Source organism: Epinephelus fuscoguttatus, linkage group LG7 (genome assembly GCF_011397635.1).
Source record: "Epinephelus fuscoguttatus linkage group LG7, E.fuscoguttatus.final_Chr_v1".
Classification (NCBI taxonomy): Eukaryota; Metazoa; Chordata; class Actinopteri; order Perciformes; family Serranidae; genus Epinephelus; species Epinephelus fuscoguttatus.
In genome coordinates, this window is record NC_064758.1 from 29,935,863 (window position 1) to 29,959,186 (window position 23,324).

At 40.1% G+C, this 23,324-nt stretch overlaps 1 protein-coding gene across 3 annotated transcripts in view; it reads left to right on the forward strand.

The window, feature by feature from the left end:
- The first annotated feature begins 5,604 nt into the window (after window positions 1-5,604).
- LOC125891081 (cytosolic sulfotransferase 3-like) overlaps window positions 5,605-23,324 on the forward strand; it is a 37,727-nt gene continuing 20,007 nt past the window's right edge. The window contains exon 1 of one of the 3 annotated variants that reach the window (XM_049580034.1): window positions 5,605-5,876. In XM_049580034.1, the coding sequence (XP_049435991.1) occupies window positions 5,836-5,876 (41 nt within the window). In that variant the 5' untranslated portion in view covers window positions 5,605-5,835. Of the gene's footprint in view, window positions 5,877-12,437; window positions 12,489-14,076; window positions 14,189-23,324 lie in introns of those variants that run through there. The other 2 variants (XM_049580035.1, XM_049580036.1) reach the window with 2 other exon arrangements.

Genomic DNA, 23,324 nt, shown 5'->3' on the forward strand with positions numbered 1-23,324 from the left:
CAAACATTACTATTTCTATGCGCACGTTGTAATTAATAACATGGTTATCGTAGATTAGCGGGGCTAACCGTTAGCTGTTAGCCCCGTTAGCGGTGTCTGTAATGACTCATTAACTCAATGAACGGTCCATGAAAAAAATATTTTTCCAGCGGATGTCTTAGTTACAACATGATTGAGCTAACTGGAGTAGTTTCATGTTGTATCCGACAACGGGAGGCTTTTAACAGATGACGTCCTGATGTTAGCTTTGCTGCTGCTGTTAACAGTTAGCTGTCCCTGTCAGCTGCAGCCACTGATGCTTTCTAGACATCGTGATTTCCCAAAACTGAATAAATACCACATAGCAACACAAAACTGCTTTGCTAGCTCAATCATCTTGTAACTAAGACATCCGCTGGAAAAAAATATTTTTTCGCGGACCATTTAGAGTTAATGAGTCATTACAGACACTGCTAACGGGGCTAACTCTGCTGGTTTTCTACCCGGAAGTATTTGTTAGCAACAAGGTGATTCCCTCCGAAGGGACACTAACAACTCAAAGTACACGTCAAATAAAAATTTCTCCAAACATGTTTTTTGTTATTTTAGGTCGTTATTATCACGCTAATTTATGTTTATCCCCTGATAAGTTGGTTTTAATTCGTTATTTGATTCTATAAACACAGTCTGACCATCTCGAGCTTTTATTTTGGTACTTCCGGTGATCAGCAGTGTGAATTTGCATATTAGCTAAATATTTAGTTTCACGCAGAACATTTAGATTTAACATTTAACATTTAGATTTAGATTTAGCATTTAGATTTAACATTTAGATTTAGATTTAGATGTAGCATTTAGATTTAGATTTAATATTTAGATTTAACATTTAGGCTAACATTTAGGTGCCACATTTAATATTTAGATTTAACTATTTAATATATTTTTAAGTTAAAAAATATTGCTATAAATGTGGTAAAAGGTGGCATTAAAAAATTCACAACACTTTGGTTGCAGTATTCTTTCCATCATGTTATATCCCTAAACTTTTCACAGGGTGACATGTTATAAACATTTCGCAGTGCAGGCAAACAAAATCTGTATGGATGAGGCAGAGGCAGAGTCAATCAACATGCTAAGTAAAGGACACAGGGAAACAAAAGGCTGGAACACCAGACACACAAGGAGATAAGACGAACTGCCACTGAGAGACCGTTTACACATTGCCGGCTATTTTCATAAACGGACATTTCACCGTCTCCATTTTCAAAAAGATCTTCGTTTACACTTATCCGTGTATATATACACAAGAGCATGCCAAACCTGTAGGTGGCAGTGTAACGAGAAGCTCAAGCCTTCCATGTATCCATTGTCACCATAGCAACATAGGTCACACTTTTGACACAGGCGCAAGATCCGGTGCATACTGTGACGTCGGCTGCCTATAACTCCATTTATCTCCGTTTATCTCAGTTTACATGCAAACGCGCAACCGGAGTTTTCCAACATCTCCACTCTGGCCAGAGTTTTTAGAAAGACTCTTTTTCAGAGGAGAAATCTTCGTTTGCGTGTAAACGAAGAGCACAAACGAAGGAAGATGTCTCCGTTTATCAAAATCACCGTGTACGTGTAAACGGCCTCTCAATACTCTGGTGAGGGGAAGGATAACGAGACGCAGGTGAGGCTTATCAGGGCGGGACAGACAATCAGACACAGGTGAAGTCATCAAAAGGGGAGGGAAAACACACAGGGACAGGAAGTGAAGTGATCTGAAATGAGAGGAGATGTGAGTTTCAAAGTAAAACAGGAAACAACACAAATGAATGAATGACAAAAACAAATGGGGTGACAGCATTTGATATGACCTCCTCTGCTCCCCACCACTGGGCGGAGGCCGATCATGGACGTATGGGGACCTGCTGCATAGTGTTAAGTGTTACAGGTTATGATGCACAATTCCAATTTGGAAAATCTGGTCTTCATCTGCAAAGTTTTACTGAAATTAACACCTGTCAACCAGGGAGACACAAAATGATGACAAAGAGACACAAAAAGATGTAAGGGAACTACCAGAAGAAACAAATTTACTACAACAAGGAGCGAAACAACCTCAAAGAGACACAAAATGACCTTGAAGCAACACAAAACAATCACAAGAGACCCAAAACAAAGGCAAGGAGATAGATAAATGACTACAAAGAGACACAAAATGATCACACACACAAATAGATAAATACACAGGAGAGTCCGTGGGACCTTTTGCACATCTGGGGCACATTGTCTCATAATGCGCCTATGCCTTGACATATAGACTCTAGGCTGACCAAACGTCCTCTTTTGCCAGGACATGTCCACTTTTTATGTCCCGTCCGGGGCGTCCGGGGCGTCCGGGGGGTTTTATAAACTGATGATAATGTCCGGTTTTCCGTGTGTTTGTGTGTGTGTGTTAGAGTGCGGCACGGCTGCATATTTCTGTCCGAACCCGAACCGAGCCCAACATTATTTAATGACCAAAGCACTGAGTTTGTGTCACACAGTTGTTGCAGTTACAGGCTATTTAACAGGCCGGGCGTGCGCCGTGGGTGCTCAGCTGCGGAGAGGGAGACCTCCGTGTTTGAGACGGGAGTGGGAGGCGGGAGGTCCGAGGCTTCCAGCGAGGAGAGAGGTAGAAACAAACAGCCAGTGTGTGTCTGTGTGTGTTATGTTCAGGTGTTCTGACGTAAATAACAGTGCCCAAGCAATAAACAGGACAGACAATATGATTTAATTTATTTTTACGCTACATTTTCAGTGAAAGCTGATCGAATCTGACCCGAGCCCGAATACAATTTATAACTACATTTTTGACCAAACCCAGCCTGACCCGCCGGGTACCGTCGGACTCGGATCGCCACAGTCTAGTGTGTGTATGTGTCTCCTATTGGGGCCTATCTGAATTTCTGTCTTTGAGAGATATTATTTTGTAATATAACTGAATTTTCTATCCATACATATAAATTTTAAATATATTAAAATGATAAGGCATCTTTGAGTAAACTGCGAGTATCTTTTAGGCTATGTTGTGGCCGACCGAGTGTCCTCTTTTTTGGAAATCAAAATATGGTCACCCTAATTTAAATAAGACAGTCAGGATTCAGACGATAATGCCATGATCCTACACACTCCCACACAGTAGGTGGTGGTTCACTAGTGTGACTCACCTGACCCAAACAATGGTCCAGTGAAACTCCACTAACGAAGTATTGTCTTATGAGGGTGGTGGGTGTACACCTCCACAGAGGTTAAAAACCTGAGTCTTACTCCACTGTTTGTCAGACTAGTGAGGACTAGTCAGACTGATGTGTTGAGAACTGATGAAGCCGCTTGGATAAGAGGCGAAACGTCTTCTAGACAAAATCAAATGTCCAGTTGCCTACGATTTAATTGTTGCCAAAATGGAATTGACCTGGATAAATGAGAATATCCACAGACCTAGGTGGTGGTATGCACCTTTAAAGTTTATTTGTGAAGAAAAGAAGAAGAAACTCGCCTTGGGCTATGAGCCGTTTCTCAATACTCAAGTTCAGCAGTTCGGACATGTGGACTTGGCAAGTTCGGACTTGGCAAGTCCACGCGAGAGTCCGGACTTCCCAAGAACGGGAGGACGGGAGTACAATCACTTCTGCTTTTGGAAGAGCAGCGAACTTGATGATGTCACCACCTCCGCTCATCGGTTTGTTTTCTCCCTCGGCTCTGACCGGATGTGACGTTTGTGGGCGTTCCCGTCATTGCCGACTGTATCTATAGCTACATGCATTTAGAATAAAACAATATAAACACAGCCCAGCCCTGCGTTTTTTCATAGACGTTGTAAGAAATTAATATGTATATGTTTTTAACGTTTCAACATGTAACTGACACTCAAAAACATATAAATAGCCAAAATATTTTCATAAAATGTCTTTTAAAACCTTCTCCCCGCAGCTGGCTTCTGAATGATTATAATCAAAAGTCAAGTGTTGGGGGAAAAGTTTGTGGAGAGTTGGTGGTTATTGTGATCGTGAGCATTGGCGAGATGGAAATCAAAAATCAATAATGGATCGGAGAAGGCGTCTTGGCGCAGTTATTGCAGCAGGACTGCTATGCAGGCTGAGGAGGAGGCTGCCCAGCTGAGGAGGCAGATCCCAGACAGACAGCGGAGAATGAGGATGAGGATGAGGATGAGACGTGCGATGCTTGCATGTCTGTTTGATATGTTTGTCCAGTTGTGGACAAAGTACCCAGGAATATCTCAACAAAGAACAAAAACTCAGTCACAAGTAAAAGTGCTGCATACCAAATCTGACTTGAGTAAAAGTATCTGGGTATTGTCAGCAAAATGTAGGCCTACTTAAAATTAAAAGTTCAAAGTACTCATGATGCAGAGTGACCCAATTTCAAGTGTTGTGATCATCATATACATGAATATGTATTGAGTATTAATTGATCAACGTCGGCTACATGTGAACAGCATTTAAATGTTGTCATGGTAGAATTAATTTTAACACCTTTCACTGGTGTACTAGTCTGATCTAAAACAACACACAGCAACTTGTAAATATGAAACTTACAACATATAAAACAAACTATCTGAAAAGTATCTATAGCTATCAAATAAATGTAGTTTGAGTAGAATGTACAGTATTTCTCTCTAAGTAAATGGGAAATACCCAAAGTACACCAAATGTGTACTTAAGTACAGTAGCTACTTGAGTAAATATAGCTACTTAGTTACTGTCCATCACTGCATTTGTCTCATCATTATGCTTTCTGTCTACATTTTTATGGAGACTTGACAGGTTACTTGGTACACCTAGAAAAACAACAGCAGTTTAATACTGTATTAAGTGTGACATTTTATTGAAGTGTTGAAGAGTTGTAGATTGTGGTGCTGTTGAACTGTACTGGATTATAATGACAGCAGTTTCTCATTTAGTCTGTCCTCACCAATATAAATGGGATCAAGCAGGTCAGATGTGGAGGAAAAGTTTATTCAGATACACTTCAGACATCAGGTATACAATTCATATCAGATAATCAATATTTAAAATGCTGTTGAATAAATACTACAATAAAGACAATTCATCTTTAAATGCAATAAATAAATTACAATAAATTCTTAAAATTATTACTGAATGGTAAAAACACATAGGCCTAAATAAGCAAAAGAATGCAAAGAACAATAACATGTTACAACATTTAATAATATGAGAATATATCTTATAGTGGGACTGGATATTGCCCATTAGATATTCCCCAAATGAATTACGTTTCATATTTAAGCACTGCGGAGATATCAGCCACGAATCTCTACCCGTGAGAGGCTGCTCTCTGGGGCAGCCTGAGCGCTCATACACACGTTTATTATCTATGAACACATGAGGGCTGACGCCGCTGTCATCTAGCGGACCTCAGTCACATTCAGCTGGGCTCTATATTAAAACATCGACCACGGGTCTGACGTTTAAACAACGCATGAAAACACTACGTTCTGTGACAAAACAACAGTAACATATCAGTAAGCGCCTTTCCCTCACTTTACTTGGCTGTCTGAAGTCCACACAAGTCTGCTCCGATGCATCCCCGGTGAAATGGGTGTGGCGAGAACACATCCGGGAATTTGGACTGAGCTTGGCTACTATGGCTACGGCACTAGGCTAGATGTGAACTTTGAATTGTAACAGTACTTGGGCTGTGACTGAAGACGTGTCACAAATCCTCAAGAACACAAGTCCACATAAGAACGCATATTGAGAAACGGCTTTGGTCTCGGGCTATGGTCTGGGGTTGCCTTGGGGATAAATCCGCTCCCAACTGCAATCTGGATCAGGGGAGTCTCACATGAGTCATCATTGCTGCTACGCTCCACCTCTCTTTTACAGGTTAGTAATTGGTGCATATTACCAATATCAACTTCATAAAGCATAACTTCACTTGGTGAAGTGTTATAAAGACATTCTGTGATTTTTTAAAGCATTTCTGCAAACTCAAAAACTTTAAATAGTGCCACTGTGAGGGCGGCAGGAGCTGCTGGGTGGGCGGTATGTTGTGCGGTTGCCTCACCCCAGGGTTTTTGTTTGTTTTTTTTAAACCCGTTTCTATGGAGCTACATTAGGGTCAAATGTTTTGTACTTGAAAAAATAAAACTTGAAACTGAAAATTCATGTGTTGATCTTGAATTTTGAAAAATACAACAATGTATTCAAAATAAAAATAAGTGTATGAAACGTTTTTTTCAGGTTAAATATAATTTTGATTCATTTTGCTAACTCTTTTGAATGAATAATTTATTTTCACTTTTCACTTCCATAGGCCTATGTATTTTAACATTTGAGGTCTTATTTTTTATTTTTATCTTTTCAGATTCAGATCTTATTTTTTACAGTTTCAAATCTTATTTTTTCACTTTCAAATGTTTTTTTCACTTTCAGATCTTTTTTTTTTTCACTTTCAAATCTGTTTTTTGAGTTTCAGACTATTGACCCTGATGTGGCGTGGGGGGCGTGGCATCAACTGAGAGGGGTGTGGAATCATGAGTGACAGTGCCTTCAGGGAACGTAGGAACTAAAAAAATTCTGACTCTCTGACTCACACTTATATACACCATATTCATGCGACTGGCAGTGTAAAAATTGATGCCAGTGACAAACTTCCATTTAGAAATCTGTTTTAGACAGTACTGAGCACCAGTTGTATAAGAGCGATAAATTATGCCAGATGTTGCAGATCAACAGCCATATTTTAAGTGCTGATATGTCCGATTTCCACATAGCACCGTGAACGCAGCGTAGTGTCCGCTTGCGATGATGGTGTCCAGTCGGTCGGGTCAATCTGCTGGAGCCCATACATCCAGCACACAGGTGAGAAATGTTAACTGAGCTTTGGGAAATCATAACAAGTATTAAGGGGTCGTATTTGTGACGTCATGTGATCACAGGGGTCAAAAGTGTCAGCTCTTGAAGCAACAACGCGTCATGTTACAGACATGCGACACATATATAGGCTATATAGACTGTTTCAAACTGGACAACATAAACGTTCTAAGTGGGTCTCTTTGTGTTTCCTGTTTGAATGTATGATATATATATATATATATATTACACAGCTCTATTAAATGCTGTATTCTGATTGGTCAGTCGCGGCATTCAGAGGTCTGATATTACTGTGTAATGACCGTTGCTATGTAGCCCAGCGTTGCTAGGGACGCTGCCCTGACAAGGAGATTCAGCTGTTGCTGGCAGTTGTTTTTTTTCTCTCCTCTCTCTCCATTTAATTTGTAAATCAATAAAAATCGTATAATTAATCAATATTTTGTCTCACATTATTTATTTAACTGATAATTAGCCGTGTAATAAGCGGGATAATGTATAATGAGCCAGTGAATACTGGGAAAACAACTCCCTTCAGGGGAATAGAACCCCTCCGCTGGGAGTTATTTTTCCAGTATTCACCGGTTCATTTAACATTATCCCTTACATATATACTGTACAGTAGGTGTATATATATATATATATATATATATATATATGTGTGTGTGTGTGTGTGTGTGCTATAAGTGTAGCCTATATATATTTACGCAGTTTCTATCTATCTATCTATCTATCTATCTATCTATCTATCTATCTATCTATCTATCTATTTTCTTTCCTATATATACAGTGGTGGAAAAAAGTTTTCGGACGCCCCATGCATTTGTGAAATATTGCATTAAGACATTAAGAATCACTCTTAGGTCTTCAAGTGCAATTTCTTTTAGTACAGTCACAGCCAAAATACTAAATAAATCCTAAAAAAGCCATTAAAAACTTAAATTTGATTGGTTCCATAAAAATACATAAGAAATTTTGAGTATTGGGTCATTTTGGTACCAGTGATGAAGGTCGTTCTTTTTGTTAAAAGACACAATTTTTGTTGCCAAGCTTCGTGTCTACATAAAGCCAGCACATTTGAAAGTTCTTCAGACACAAAAATGGCTAAAACAAGGAACCTAACGCAGTAAACACTCCTGAAGATAAAGATTCTCAGCCAGGAAGGTTACAGCTGCCGCCAGATAGTCAGGAAATGCAGATGCAGTCCTTCAGCAGTTGGATACACTCTGCAGAAATACAGACAAACCAACAGCTTGGAAGACAAACCAAGATCTGGGCGTCCAAGGGTTTCTTCAGCAAGAAATGACCGCATCCTGGTCCGCATGTGCAGGCAAAACCGCCGAATGACATCACAGGAGCTTCAGCAGCAGTGGTCAAACCAAACTGGTGTCCAGTGTTCCACCCGTAATGTATGTGGCCGACTTTTAGATCATGGCTTAAGGTCCTATAAGGCTATCAAGAAGTCCCTGATCAATGAGAGACAGAGGTTAGCCCGGCGTCGTTGGGCCCAGGCACACAAGAACTGGACGGCCAGGAATTGGAAGAAGATTTTGTGGTCAGATGAGTCCAGTTTCCAGCTTTATCTTCCTCCTACTAATGTGAGGGAGTGCAGAAGGCCAGGCGAAGCATTATCTCCAGCATGTACAGTACCTCCTGTCAAGCATGGTGGAGGCAGTATCATGGTTTGGGGTTGCATGAGTGCTGCTGGTGTTGGTCATCTCACTGTCTGTGATGGCACATTGAACTCTACCAAGTATTGTACCATTCTCCAAACCCACATGCTCTCTTCTGCGCGTGCACTGTTCCGTCGAGGTAAAAACTGGATGTTTCAACAAGATAATGCCCCTTGCCACACATCCCGGACATGAGCCCCATTGAAAATCTGTGGTGGATTATCAAAAGGTCTGTCTCAAAGCATAAACCAAAGAATTTAGAAGAATTAAAAGCAGTAATTCAAGAAGAATGGGACAAGATTACCCCTCAACAGTGTGAAAGGCTCGTGGGGAACATGCCAGCCAGGATTAGAGCTCTACTACGTGCCAGTGGCAGGACTACTAAATATTAATTTGATGATGTGATGGTTTATTTATTTTTTGTTCAGTTTTGAACACATTCTCTGTCATTTGTTGACTTTGATACCGACAATGTTGAGAACTGACATCCTTTCTATCATTTGTTGACTTTATCTATCTATCTATCTATCTATCTATCTATCTATCTATCTATCTATCTATCTATCTATCTATTTTCTTTCCTATATATATTTAGGCAGTTTCTATCTATCTATCTATATCTATCTATCTATCTATCTATCTATCTATCTATCTATCTATCTATCTATTTTCTTTCCTATATATATTTAGGCAGTTTCTATCTATCTATCTATATCTATCTATCTATCTATCTATCTATCTATCTATCTATCTATCTATCTATCTATCTATCTATCTATCTATCTATCTATCTATCTATCTATCTATCTATCTATCTATCTATCTATCTATCTATTTTCTTTCCTATACATATTTAGGCAGTTTCTATCTATCTATCTATCTATCTATCTATCTATCTATCTATCTATCTATCTATCTATCTATTTTTTTCCCTTGTTCAGCCACTATTTTTAACACTTCTACAACAGATCATTTGTTAGCCTATAATAATAGGATACTTGCAGCTTTGTATCAAGGGGAACAAATTGTGTCTCATGAAATTGTTATATTATTTATTATACCTACTTATTTCCACAGCAGTTGGGGTGCTGTGTGTTGTTGCCTGTTCCTGCCACAAGGTAGAGTCTGGGGTTTGTGAGTCAGTGCCATAATACCAGACTGTATAGAGATTTCATTTTTATTTTGAATAAAAATGAAATCTCACATTTCCAGAGGATGGTTTCACTTCAGATTGATAGTAGACCACCTCAGAATGTCACACACTAAATTTCATTTGATTCTGATGTAGAATAAGAAAAAAATAAGAGCCTTCTTAAAAAGTCAAATATGAGAAAACACCTCATATTTGACTTTTCTTATTTTAAAAGAGCTATTTTCTAGAAAATGCACTTACATTAATTCCACTGCCACTGTAGCTGCTCTATAATGAAGCCCGCTCTTCTGCAACTTCTCTTTCCGCTAGAGTTCCTCCAGACATTTCCCCACTGCTTTCTGTTTAACATAGCCTATCTCACCAGAAAATGCTGGCTGCTGGGATATCTTTTCATTATTGTGTAACTGTTTTTTTTCCCCTCCAATTTTATTTTAATTCAATAAAAACAAATATACAAAGTCGTGAGTACATTCAAGTTATAGAGGGGATTTTAAGGCTTCATAAACATTCAAAGTCCTGATGGTTTTCATATTGATCAGTTCATATTTTAACTGGTGTATATTGGGTTTCCTTTCAGTCCACCTGCTTTTGTGGATATGAAACTTTCCATCTAAAATACGATGGTTTAAAAATAAAAGATGTCTTCTGTCCATATTGTTTTTCTCCAAATAAAAAGTAATGTCCTTTTTTTTTTCTTTTTTCTTTTTTTTTTTTTAGCAAATTAATCTTAACCCCACAGAAAGAATCAAATTGTCAACATCAATCCAAAATAATTGAACATAAATACATTCATAAAATAAAAGAACAATAGTTTCTGTGTCAGTTTGCAGAATACACAGGATTCAGACAGAAGGTCTGTACATTTTAAGAATTTCTTTTGTTGGATAAATTAAATGTATATCTTTAAAATAAACATCACCACCTTTATTATTGACTGTATATTTTTTGTAGTAAGTCAAACCACTTTCAGTTAATGTAATGTATAATGTATAACTGAGGTTGTCTGGAATCTGTCAGTATCAATGTGCTGTTGATTAAAAGCCGAATCTCTCAAAAATACTTTGGTTGATCTGCTGTTTATTTATAATATGCAGCAAGTCACAAAGTGATATGAACTTTTTGATTTATACAACGGAGAGACAAGTCTGTGATAACAGTTAAATGGGAAATTAGTAAACCATAGGCTACTTTGCAGAATAAGTTTGATCTGTCCTCATAACGTGTGAAAATATTTGAGTAGCATCATCACAAAGCTGCTTCAGTTCTTCCTCCATTTGTTTCATATCTGTGCAAACGAGTTCATAAGTTATGTAAACCAGTAGGCTATCCTGTGTAGGCAAATGTGTGTGCAGACGATTTCCGCTACGTTAATTCAATGCTGTATTTCTCAGCACTGGGATGTCGCTCCAACAAGCAACTCACAGCTATGGAAAGTTCAACTCTTCTAGTTTCTTTCAATGTCCACCCTATCTTGCAGTGAAGGCTATTTCATGAGCAATTGCCCACATCAGCCTCATAGTGTGAACAATTTGATTTAAGATATTGAGGTAGGCCTAACTCACATTTATACATTTAATACATTAATTCACCATTAACTCATCATTAATTAATGGTCCACACCATTAGCCTAATTAATTAATGGTTAGGTCAATATGACTTAACCCACTTAATATATCTATTTAAGGGCGAGATTTAATTAATACATTAATTCATATGCGATCAAACTATGTGCCATGGATGGTGAGTTTGAGTCCTCAGACCCCCCTGGGGTCATTATTACTTACTACTTAATTAGGCTACTGTAGCTTTTTTTTGAAAAAAGAAAAAAACAAAACGTAATTACAACGTAAAACACACAGACATCTTCAATCATAAATCGATTAATCATTTAACAGTGGAATTTCAGCAGGGAGGCCAAGCGAAAGCTATGACATCACATACGCGACCTCCTCCTGTTTAGTCTTTATAATTAAAAAGTTTATATCTCAACAGTTTTACCACAAAGTATGACAACATAAAGCTGCAAGTATCCTATTATTATAGGCTAACAAATGATCTGTTGTAGAAGTGTTAAAAATAGTGCCTGAACAAGGAAAGAAAATAGATAGATAGATAGATAAAATAATAATAAATAAATATAGCCTAGGCTACACTTACTTATACCTACTATGAAATTGCTCCAATGCGTTAACCAATCTTTGTGCATAATCACACAGCTAAACCACTTGTTTCCCCTGAGCCGCCTCAAGAACTGCCTGCTCTCGCCCTGCAGCTACGCGAGTCCCTCCTGATCAAAACGCCGCTCCACCTCTGAGCGCAGCCTCTGTATGTAGTAAGGCAGGCTGCATCAAAAGCATAGATCTATGCATTAATGATATGAAACAGATAAATGTAAGTCAGACAAATTGAGTTCAAATTCAGATTCTTTTTTTTTTTTTAAGCTTTTTTAGGCTGATGATGATGTCTGAAAAGCTGTTTCCATAAACAGTCATATTCACGAAAGGGCGAAATGCGAAAAAATGTAAATGTAGTAGGTCGAAAATGCTACATGTATATTTTTTTTTATTGAAACAGACACCCCCTAATTTTTTGTTAAATATTTGAACTAATCTAACTCAAATTACACAGTTTTGACATCAGGTCAATCCTACAATATGTCAGTAGATGGCACTGTAACGCCGCTGTGGAGCCATTAGGGAGACTCGAGATATGTGCTCTGCTCATGCGCAGCTCAGTATTGAACGAGCACTGGCTGGAGCAAGATACTAACTTTTGGTCCTCTCTCTTAGTAATCCACAGGTATGTTCAGACTTGCTTTTCTATGATCAGCTTTGCTTAATATTTAATGGTAGTGCATTACAACATGTTCGGTAGAGTTTTGATATGGTTTTGAGATGTATTTTGAGCACAGAGAGGTTATTTTTGTCAGTTTGTGTCCCGGTGTGACGGATTAACTGGTGTTGAATCAACTGGTGAGAGAGACAGATGTGGTGTGGGCGTGGCCTGTGTGGACCCGTTGCGTATGTCCTGTGTAAACAACCAGGAAATACATGTCATGATCACTTTGCCTTCCTAACGCACACGTTTGCCGGTTCCGTCTGAATCATGACGATGGGAACTGTTCGCTGGACATCAGTCATGTTCCCGACAAAACCATGTGGAAACAAACCATCGCCATTACATTACTAAATGAAACTAATGGCCGAGTGGAACTGCTTAAAGTCATGTCCCTGCCGTCCTTTCCACTGATGCCATCTACAGTCACATTGAGAGCACGGTCACCAGCCAGTATATATAGGCCACATAGATATAGAAAGATAGATACATACAGGTAAAGATACAGGTAAAGATAGAGATAGATAGAGTTTTTGATTGCAACCATGACCAAATTAAAGCATACTGTAGCCAAAATGCTTTACAACATAAGTGTCAACAACCCATTCAGATCACAACGTGGCCAAATTACATGTTACCAACACAGTGGCCAAAAGTGAAGTCCAAATATGAAATGCAAGCAGTGTCACACAGCCAAACTCACCCATCACCATAAAAGAAGCAAATGCAACAACAATGATCTTTAGGGTGAGTAGAATAGAAACCGCAGTGCTCTGGTGAGGGCTGTCCAACACACTGTGAATGGTACCACAGACAGCAGGTGGTGCATTCAATCTAAAAAAAAGAGAAAAGAGACCTCAGAAACCATCCAAGCAGTGTGTCAGGTAATCATTCATCCCAGGAGGTTGTACAATTTAACAGTTAATGAGAAATCATGATAATGCTCAGAATTGTATGGCAATGTCTGTCAGATACTAGATTTCAATCTTAGCTGTGGTCGTCTGTGTTCCCATGTTCCCTCAGCTGCTCCAGTGACCGCTGAAGTGCAAGACATGCAGGTTAAGTAAAGTAAACTACACATTAACAATAGCTGTGTGTGACTGAGTATTCACCCAGTGACCGTGAGGTAACCCATCCAAGGTGCATCCAAGGCGTCCAACCGACGTTGGCCGGGACAAGAATTGATCTCCTTACCCACTCGTCCATCTCAGCCCCGGAGCTTTCCTCCCCACAAGCCCGACACAGCTGGGATAGGTCATCTACAACACAGGCATACATATAGTCCAGTTGCCATTACAGACACAAACAAGTAAACCTGGAAGAGTCCTTTGTACCTGTATTTGCCAGCAGAGCTTTAGCCACGTCCATCCTTAGCATGGCCACACCCTCCTGGTCCACTGCATAGTCAATCTGCTGGGCCAGCAAAATCTGCTCTGCAAGCTAAAAGTCTCATGAGTACAATTTGAATGACAGTTTAATGACAGGTACAGAGATCACTGAGTCATTACCTTGCACACAAACACCCCACATGATGTTGTGTCCTGCTGTCTAGGATGGGCCAATGTAGCACATGTCCACCTCCCGATAGCAGGACACTTCTGGCAACCAGTGCCCTACACAGAACACAGATTGACCACAGTCAGGAAAGTGTAACATAAGCCCAGGTAAGAGGATTCTAAATTTAAGACCACTTGAATTGTGTCAAGGGCCCTCAAAAGGACAAGCTTATGCCAGTCTAGTGAAACAGTACAGTCATAAGGGAAATGTAATTCGCCTGTTGCTCCCAAGGTTATCCAAAATGCATGAATACATACATGTCTAATGCACAAATTACAGCTGATTCACCTTGTTACATGTTTACACTTCTCAATCTGTTGCTGAGTGGCACCGAACGGATCAAGGTATAAGGACCTCATCTCCTTCAGGTACATGATCTATGGAAATGCAAAACAAATATTAGCAACCCCTCAAACATAAGTGTCATTGTGTCCACATCTGTTAACATTTAGGAATACTCACAATGAGTGTCCAGTGTCCTTCATGACAGACTGCTCCTGCAGCCACATCACGATCAAGGGCCAGCTACAACAGAAATCAAATATACCATACATATCCAACTGAGAAAAACTCACTGGATTGCAAAGGCATAAGAAATTAATCCTACTCACCCATTTCAAGCCTCTCTGTTTGCCCTGCCACACTGCGGTCATTGCATAGCTGTCTATAATGACCGCACCACTCTTCCTCCCAACCATTGTGAGATATGCATTAATGATCTATGAAAACAATTATGTGATCAATCTGCAAAGGCGCACATCAGTCAAAAAATTGTTCTTTGAGGTAGGCTACCTGACTCTCCAATTCCTTTCCTGGGGCCAGGTACAGGAGGTCTTCCATATATAATTTATATGGCCCCAGTCTTGACCAGAGTGTCGTTCGGCGCCTTCCTGCCCATACGTCTCTGATTACTGTAACACAAAAGAATAAAACATTGTTATGGCAGTTATTCATGACTTGCATAATTTGGGGTGTACTCTATCAGTGTACTTACAAATATCTGCACTGAGTGGAGGTCCTTGGGCTTCACAGCTTGTGGGTTGCCTTGCTGGGGGTGTGACTGATGTGTGACTTGACTCATTACTTCCAGCCAGAGGAGTAGGATCAATCAATTTCCTGATTTTGGCAGGGATCCTCTCCTCTGGCTGGAAGAAATGAGTCAAGTGGTCAATGTTGACTTTTGACTGTGTCCCCCTCTCTGACACCAGGTGAGCGGTCTTCTCCTCCAGCTTTAATATTTTGTAAGGTCCCACCAGGCTGGCCTCCAGTTTGTCCCCTTTCCTCATGGCCTGCCGTGCATTTTTCTTTAGAACAAGGTCCCCCACTTTAAAATGGTCTGCCTGACCTCTGTCCTCCTTCCTCTTGCGGACCTTTTGCTGTTTGGCCTCGATATTGGCCTTTACCTCATTGTAGACTGGGACTTGATCTCTGAGTCCCTGGCAGATCTCCTCTGTCTTAATGAGACTGCAGACCTTCTCTTCAGTCACCTGCGAGGAAGAAATCAGTGACATTGTAGGGGACACAGATGACCCAACTTCAAACTCCAAATAGAGTAGAACAATAGCAGTTTTACGTCATACTCATCTGGGACCTCTGAGGGATACCTGGCCTCCCTCCCAAACATCAGGTAGTACGGGCTGTATTGAGTGGTCAGCTGCTTTTTGGTCCTCAGGGCAAACATTGTTGGCTGGAGATACTGGTCCCAACGGTTGGGGTGCTCAGCCACCAGTTTGTTCAGGGACCTTAAAATGCAGAATTCAGGTACATGCATGAGGAGGCAGAAGATACTTTGGGTTGTCGTGTATGATACAGCAACCCATTGATGATTACCTGTTCAGACTGGAACAGGATATAAGTGCTAGGCTATTAAGGGCTCAAGTTCAAGTTCTGACAACAAAACTATACCTCTGTATTGTGCCATTCAGCCTTTCCACAAGGCCATTGGTCTGTGGATGATAAGGGGAGCACAGGCTCCTCTTGATGCCCAGTCTCTCACACAGACCATAGTTGACCTTGAAATGACATTCAAATGAACATGAGCTGAGCCAGCACAGCAAAAGTTACATGTTGGTGATCCATATTGCATAATCACTATACCTTGTTGCGAAATTCTGAGCCTTGGTCTGTTAGCAGCCTTTTGGGTGCACCAAATTTGTAAAGGAAATCAAGAATGCAATTTGTCACCTCATCTGCTGTTTTGCTTTTTAGTGGGTATGCCTCTGCCCATTTGGTGAAATAATCAACCATGACACATATGTACTGGTTGCCACCATCTGTTACATTGAGCTTACCCAGCAAGTCCATTCCAACCAGCTCGAGAGGCTCGGTTACCTGGGGAGGAAGAAACAATCATGAGTATTGCAGTATCACTACTGATATGATTGACAGATGTGACTGCATGTCATATGTAATTTACCTCTATTGGATTGTACTCCCGCTTTTCCTTGACGGTAGCCCTCCTGGCCTGGCACTGGGGACACTGAGCAATCTAAACAGACAAGGATTGTAACATTGGGACAAATATTTGTTTAAACGACTGTTAATGATTTAGACTGACATGGTTGGCCTTTGCACATACACATACAGTATCACAATATAAGGCGTACACATGACTACCTTACACTCCTCTGTTCTACCTTTGAACCTGAACGTGTATTCCACCTCGATTTTATGACAATACCAACTCACCCACTTGCGAATGTCATCCTCCATGCCAGGCCAATAATAGCGGGCAATGATGGCACTGTGGGTTTTTTCCACCCCACAGTGCCCACCCAAGTCGCTGGCGTGAAACTCCACGAAGAGGTTGCTTGCTTCCTCAGCAGTGGAGACCACTTTGGCGAGGTGTTCGGCCTTGTTCTGCTTTCGCCGACAGATGTAGTAGAGGTCTCCATCTGGTGTTTAAATGTCATCATATTAGATTACTTGGAGTTTCGTCATAGCAGATAATTATTGTGTTCTTAAGTCCATGCATCCTTACCCTTTATCCTGAAGGTGTCAGCTCTCCTCCTGATGACAAATCTGTCTCGGCTGGTTGACCCCTCAGGATACCGATTATGGAGTTTCAACTCCAGCACCTCTTTCATTATTTTTGGGTCCATGTTTCTGTCCCTACCTTTCCTACTCCTCCCTACCTACTCCTACCCTCGCTACTCCTACCTTGGCTACACCTACCCTCACTACTCCTACCCTCACTGACACAACACACTAGCACACAACACACACAAACCTACAATCCCACTCTCTTTACAACACAAAGCACACTTCACTGTCACACTCACCACTCACAATCACCACTTACAATCACCACTTACTCTTTCTTGCACACAGTCTTTTTCTCTCTTTCTGCTCACTGTTCAAACTCCTCACGAACAAACCCACAAAGTTGTGAGCTGTTGACCATCCTTATAAAGACTACCCCCTGATGATTGGAGTTATCTACACCTGAGTATAATCACCTACACCTGTGTGATTATCCCATTGACTTTTGTCATTTATTTATTTATTTATTTATTTCATTCTTGTTGCATATTGAGTTATCATGTCTGCACTGAATGGTGTAGACTATAGTTGTGATGACTGAGTGAATTGTCAGCGGCCGTCATTATGCAGCATGATTGTTGGAATGTAGCCTATACATGTTGTATCACCAGTTAATCTGAGTAGATCACAATTTGCCACAGCTCATGGCAATTGCCGCGCTGCGCTCGAGTTGGATGTGAATATCTCAGACTTTCATTTCCAGACTGCACATCGACTTGACATCAGATGATACAAACTACAGGACTGACAACTGAGCATTTTCTACAGGATTCATTGACATTTGCAGTGATCTGTATCTTAGTATTGCGGTGTTCATGAATTGGGACTGACAACGTCAGTGACTGTGTTAATGCCTGCTGTTCACAATACCAACAGCATTTGCAGAGTTTTCCTGTTGATGGAACTACGTGTGCGCCATATCATTATTTATCTGATGTCAAGTGTTTCTGAGGACTGATGATGCTTTTATACAGCCTGTGAGTGATACACACACAGAGTCTGGGGTGTTAAATGCCATACTGGAGTGTTCGCACGAACAGAGTGGTAATGTGGCGCTCAGATTAACTTGTGATACGCACGTGTAGATGGACAGACATGATTAGGGACATGACATAACGTTGGTATTGCTGGCAGTATATCATGTAGCTACCATGTGTGATGCCCCACTTTGCTGGTATTTTGGATGCATTTAGATTTTCTTATTTTGAAGCGTTCATAGACGTGTGTGCCACAGGACAACTGCGGATCGTGCTCGCTTGGTTTCGAATTCTCTGTGGATGTCCAGCAAACCATTCCTACCGTGGTGTTTGAAAAGGCACTGTCACATAGCAGAATGAGTAACAGGATGACTGGCTGTAAACATGAATGAATGCGATCGACAGGTTAGGAGTTCAATGTTTATTTCCTCGTTTTTCCACTGTCGGTTTCTCAAAGGCCACGCCCACAACACATCTGTCTCACCAGTTGATTCAACACCAGTTAATCCGTCACACCGGCCGCCATTTTGTCTAATTACCTCCGTGAGTTTCTGTTTCCCCCAGTATTTTTGTAAGTGTAAGTTACAGACATTAGCTCAAGGTAACGTAAGAAAACGTGTTGCAAACACTTTATGAGTTAAAACCTTTATGACTTTTATAACTTTATGAGTTATTTTATACAGTCTATGGTTAAAACCAGTTAGCCGCGAGTAAATTTGAGAGTCGCCATATGCAAATTAGTTTCACTTCCGGTCGCTCGTTAACAGGTTGTCGCGCCATATTGTCAGACAATTAAGTGCAAGGCTAAGACAGTGTTATGTAAATGTTGCACAGAGGTTTTGTAACCAGTATATCAGTATAGTATGAGTGTTATTGTATTGTATGTGTTAACAGTAGAAGTGAGTGTAAGTATTTGAGTTAAGTAAATGTGTGTTTTGGGTAATATTATTTTTGTACAGTTTCATATTTGAGTTGAGCCAATTCTTATTTCTATGGAATATAATTTAAATTATTTTGAGTTCATGTGCACTTAATTTACTTGAGACATTATTTTTTATATGGTTTATTGTCAATTAGATTTTTACATTGATTTTCTTTGTGTTACATATTTTAGTGTGAATGTGGAAAATGAACTTTAAAGCAACAACTTTAAGATAGCTGACATGACTGAGATGTAACTGAGTTTTATGCAGCAGTATGCAGTTTTATCAGTATTGGAACGAGCACTGGCTGGAGCAAGACACTAACTTTTGGTCCTCTCTCTTATTAATCCACAGTCCACAGACTCTTATTTTATTGGCTACACAGCGTACCCTTGCCTATGTAACCTTTGCTGCCAGTCCAGATTTCCCCTAGGTCTGGCGCCGGCAACATAAACATACAGATGGAGGTTTGCAGCATTTAGGATCCAATTCAATTATAGGCTATATATTCACAATTAGGCTGTTGTAGCCTATATATTATCTTAGTTAAATATTTTTAAACCACAGCCAGACATCGAGGGTGGTCAGTAGCTCTGATTTGTGAGGATAAATAAAGATTAAAAAAATCATGCGTGTGTATATGCACGCGTATGTCTGCAGAGACTTGATTCATTTATTCATTCCACTTCTTGCGAAGCACACACACACATGCCTGCCTGCACATGTAAACTTTGGAGACAGTTTGCCAAAATAGGCTAATTTGACGCGTTCAGGTGTTAATGATGTGTACATGCACTATGTGTGTGCGAGATTCACACGCACACACAAGTGTAGTGTACGTGTGGCGTTTGTAACGCGTTGTGCACGCGTACTGATAAGACGTGTGAGCGCGTCATGTGAGTGGAGCACACAATGCCTGCGCGTCATGTAGCGGGTGTGTGTGTAACACTCGTGTCTCCATAGTAACCCTATGTAAAATGTAGGCGTGCTCTCACGCGGTTTGATTAGATCTGTCCTTAGTAGGCGCAAGTGTAGTGTAGTGTGGTTGGGTGAAACGTTTGACCCCTCATAGATTCAAGGGTGTGATCAGTGTCAGATGTACAGGTACAGGTACTGTAGCTACTTGAACCAGTGATGAGTAATTTAACCTACACATAATTTTATTTGCTACCTTGTTTTGTCTTGATTTTTCCCTCTCTCCTCCTCTATTTCTTCTTTACTTACCTGTTTTTTTTCTTCTCTATTATGTGATTTCATTGATGTTTTGACAGGGGAATTTCTTTGATAAGCTTTTAGTGGCTTTTAACCTCTCCGGCACTTTTCTTTTTTTAATCTTGTAAATTTTATGCTGTCTGTTTTTAACATTATGTGCAAATAAAGTAATCTAAACTAAAACTAAACATTATTCATCCCGTTATGCGTTGCCACGCATGTTTCCTCCTCCTGCAGCTGCCATGGTGTTGGCCTTTTCTGTAATGTTGCTTTTCTCCTCCTCATATTTTAGTAGAATTTATCTCTGATCCTCACGAGAAATACTTTTTTTTCCCTCACATACGGCACTCTGTGAGGACGCTCAGTGACGCTGCGCTTCTCTCATGATTGCGATTGGTCCACTGCGTGCGCGTTCACAGCTCTTGATAAAGCAGCCCTGGGTTGAGTTACTTAGTTGATATCTGGCGTCATGATACCGATTATCCTGATTGCCATTGTTAGGGTTAGTCAACCCAGGATAGGTCTGGGTAACCCAGGAAAGGTTGATCTCGCTTCGTGATACAGGCCCCTGTTTATTGTCTTGCAGGCAGGGCTATGGAAGGTGGTATTGGACTTTATTATTTAAAACCCAAACAAGATAATCTACACATGTGAACCATGATCCACAAAAATGTCACTATCCACAAACTTGTTTTTTTACATTTATGCTGGTTAAATTCATATCCACAAAAAAAATACAGCGGGATTTGCAAATGAATATAACTTACTCTGTAAACACAAACTGTAATTTCACATGAAAATATCACAGGTTTTACAAATGTAAAGAGTTTAGCTTCAGAAAATTCACGAGAAGTCATATTTATACATTTGTGGATATAGAGTGGGCCAAAAATATATCACTTTCTGTTGTTTTTATAACAGAATATACATAAGCGACTTTCCCCGTTCACCTTGGTCCCTCGTTCCTTGTCACAAGATTTCAAAATGAGACTTTTCCTTGAGTGAGACTTGACACAATAACTAACAGAATGGAACAAGCAAAAGGTAGAGAAGCACTTTAGACACTTACTATAATAATATGAGCCTTTATGAGGCAAAAATAACCACTGGATGTACAGTGACAGTGCACAACTGCTATCCTCATTTTTGTAGCAGAACTATTTGCAAATGTGTGTGGAGAGTTGTGGAACAGTATGTTAAAACCCGTGTGTGAGTAATCAGTCAATGTTAATGTGTAAGACTTTAAATGGATGAACTACAGTGAAAACAAATGCCTTTGACCTCTGCAAAAGCAGGTTGAACAAGTTGGGACAATCACTTCTTACAGGTGTGCCTTTGGTGGCCAAGTAACACCCACAGTTCAGGGATTTATTAAGACTGTCCTCTACTTTGTTGTATGATTTAGAACAAGAACAGGTGGAGAAATGGGTGTTTTGGGGAATTTGCTCCTAGCAGATGCAGACCCAATCAACAGGCTAAATCCAAAAAAAAAAAAACAGAAAAGGACACAGGGAAACAAAAGGCTGGAACACCAGACACACAAGGAGCTAAGATGAACTGGCAGTCAGTACGTTTACATGGACAGTTTAATTCCACTTTTAATCGGAATGAACGGCCATTCCGATTAAAAGTGGTCATGTAAACGGTCATTCCGATTGAAAAATGGTCATTCCGATTGAAAATTAAATCCGATTAAAGGGGGTGGTTTATTCCGTTTGTCATTCCGAATGAAAGAATTTTGTGTGCATGTATACACTCATTCCTCTTTAAGTTCATTCCGGTCTTTCTGTGCATGCTCGTTTCCTTGCTCTTCTGGCGCGATGACGTATATAGCGCGTGTAGCAATGGGCTGCATAGCAACGGGCTGAGATAGAGCAGTCGGACTTGTTGCACTCACCGGTTTCCATTCGCCACAGCACGGTCTTCTATCTCCCTTCTCCTCCTTTGGTTGTTGTCATACTACTGCTTCAAGAATATAAGCAAAATACGCCCGAAAAAGGCGCTAAGAACAGTGTCATCAAGCATCTTGTTATCCGGAGTGAAGACTACAGTGTTTTCTTCCAGTAAACGTAAACACGTAACATCCGCCCCGCCCCCTTTCCAATCAGAAACCTTCCCTGCCCCAAACCTTGTGCAGACCTCAATAAAGGCGATTAAACTGATCTCCCATGTAAATCCTCATTTGGATTGAATATTTCCCATGTAAACTACCTGGAAAAACTTAAATTCCGAATGATTTCATTCAGATTTATTTCATTCCGAATGAGAAGCCATCATGTAACTGTAGCCACTGATAGAAAACAAGACGCACACTCAGTACTCTGGTGAGGGGAAGGATAACGAGATACAGGTGAGGCTTATCAGGGCGGAACAGACAATCAGACACAGGTGAAGTCATCAAAAGGGAGGGAAAACACACAGAAGCAGGAAGTGAAGTGATCTGAAATGAGAGGAGATGTGAGTTTCAAAGTAAATCAGGAAACAACATGAATAAATGAAGTCAAAAACATAAGTTAAGAAACCTGAGCTGTGACAGCACTTGATAGGACTTTCTCTGCTCCCCATGCAAAAGTGCAGGGGCTTGTTGGTCACTGTTTGCAGAATTGTGTCTTATAATCTTGTCTTTAATTGTCATTGTATAGTTTCAGTTTTCACTTCTATTTTAGTTTAATATACCTCTTAATGTTTTTACTTCTCTCTTTATCTGTATTTATTTCTGTCCTTGTTCTCACGGCACACTCCATAATTTTAACAACCACTTTTGTGTTTAATTTATTTCCCTTGATTCCAGGGCCTAATATTATCAGTAATAATGTACATGACAATTATTTCATTTTTTTAGATGCATTGTGGAGGAACAGTGATAAATGTGAGCAGCACCCAGGTGGTACTGTAGGTACAGGAGGAGCATGCAATAAATAGTAAGGAGTAGTAATCTTGAGTTGTAGTTTTTGTGTGATCATGGACACACCTCCAACTGTATTTAACACTGTGTCTGTTTGTGATGTTTGATTATGTCTTGAGAAAAGTCAGTGTGGCCAAAACATCCACATATTATAAATTACAGCAGGGGTGATAAGTTTTTTTTT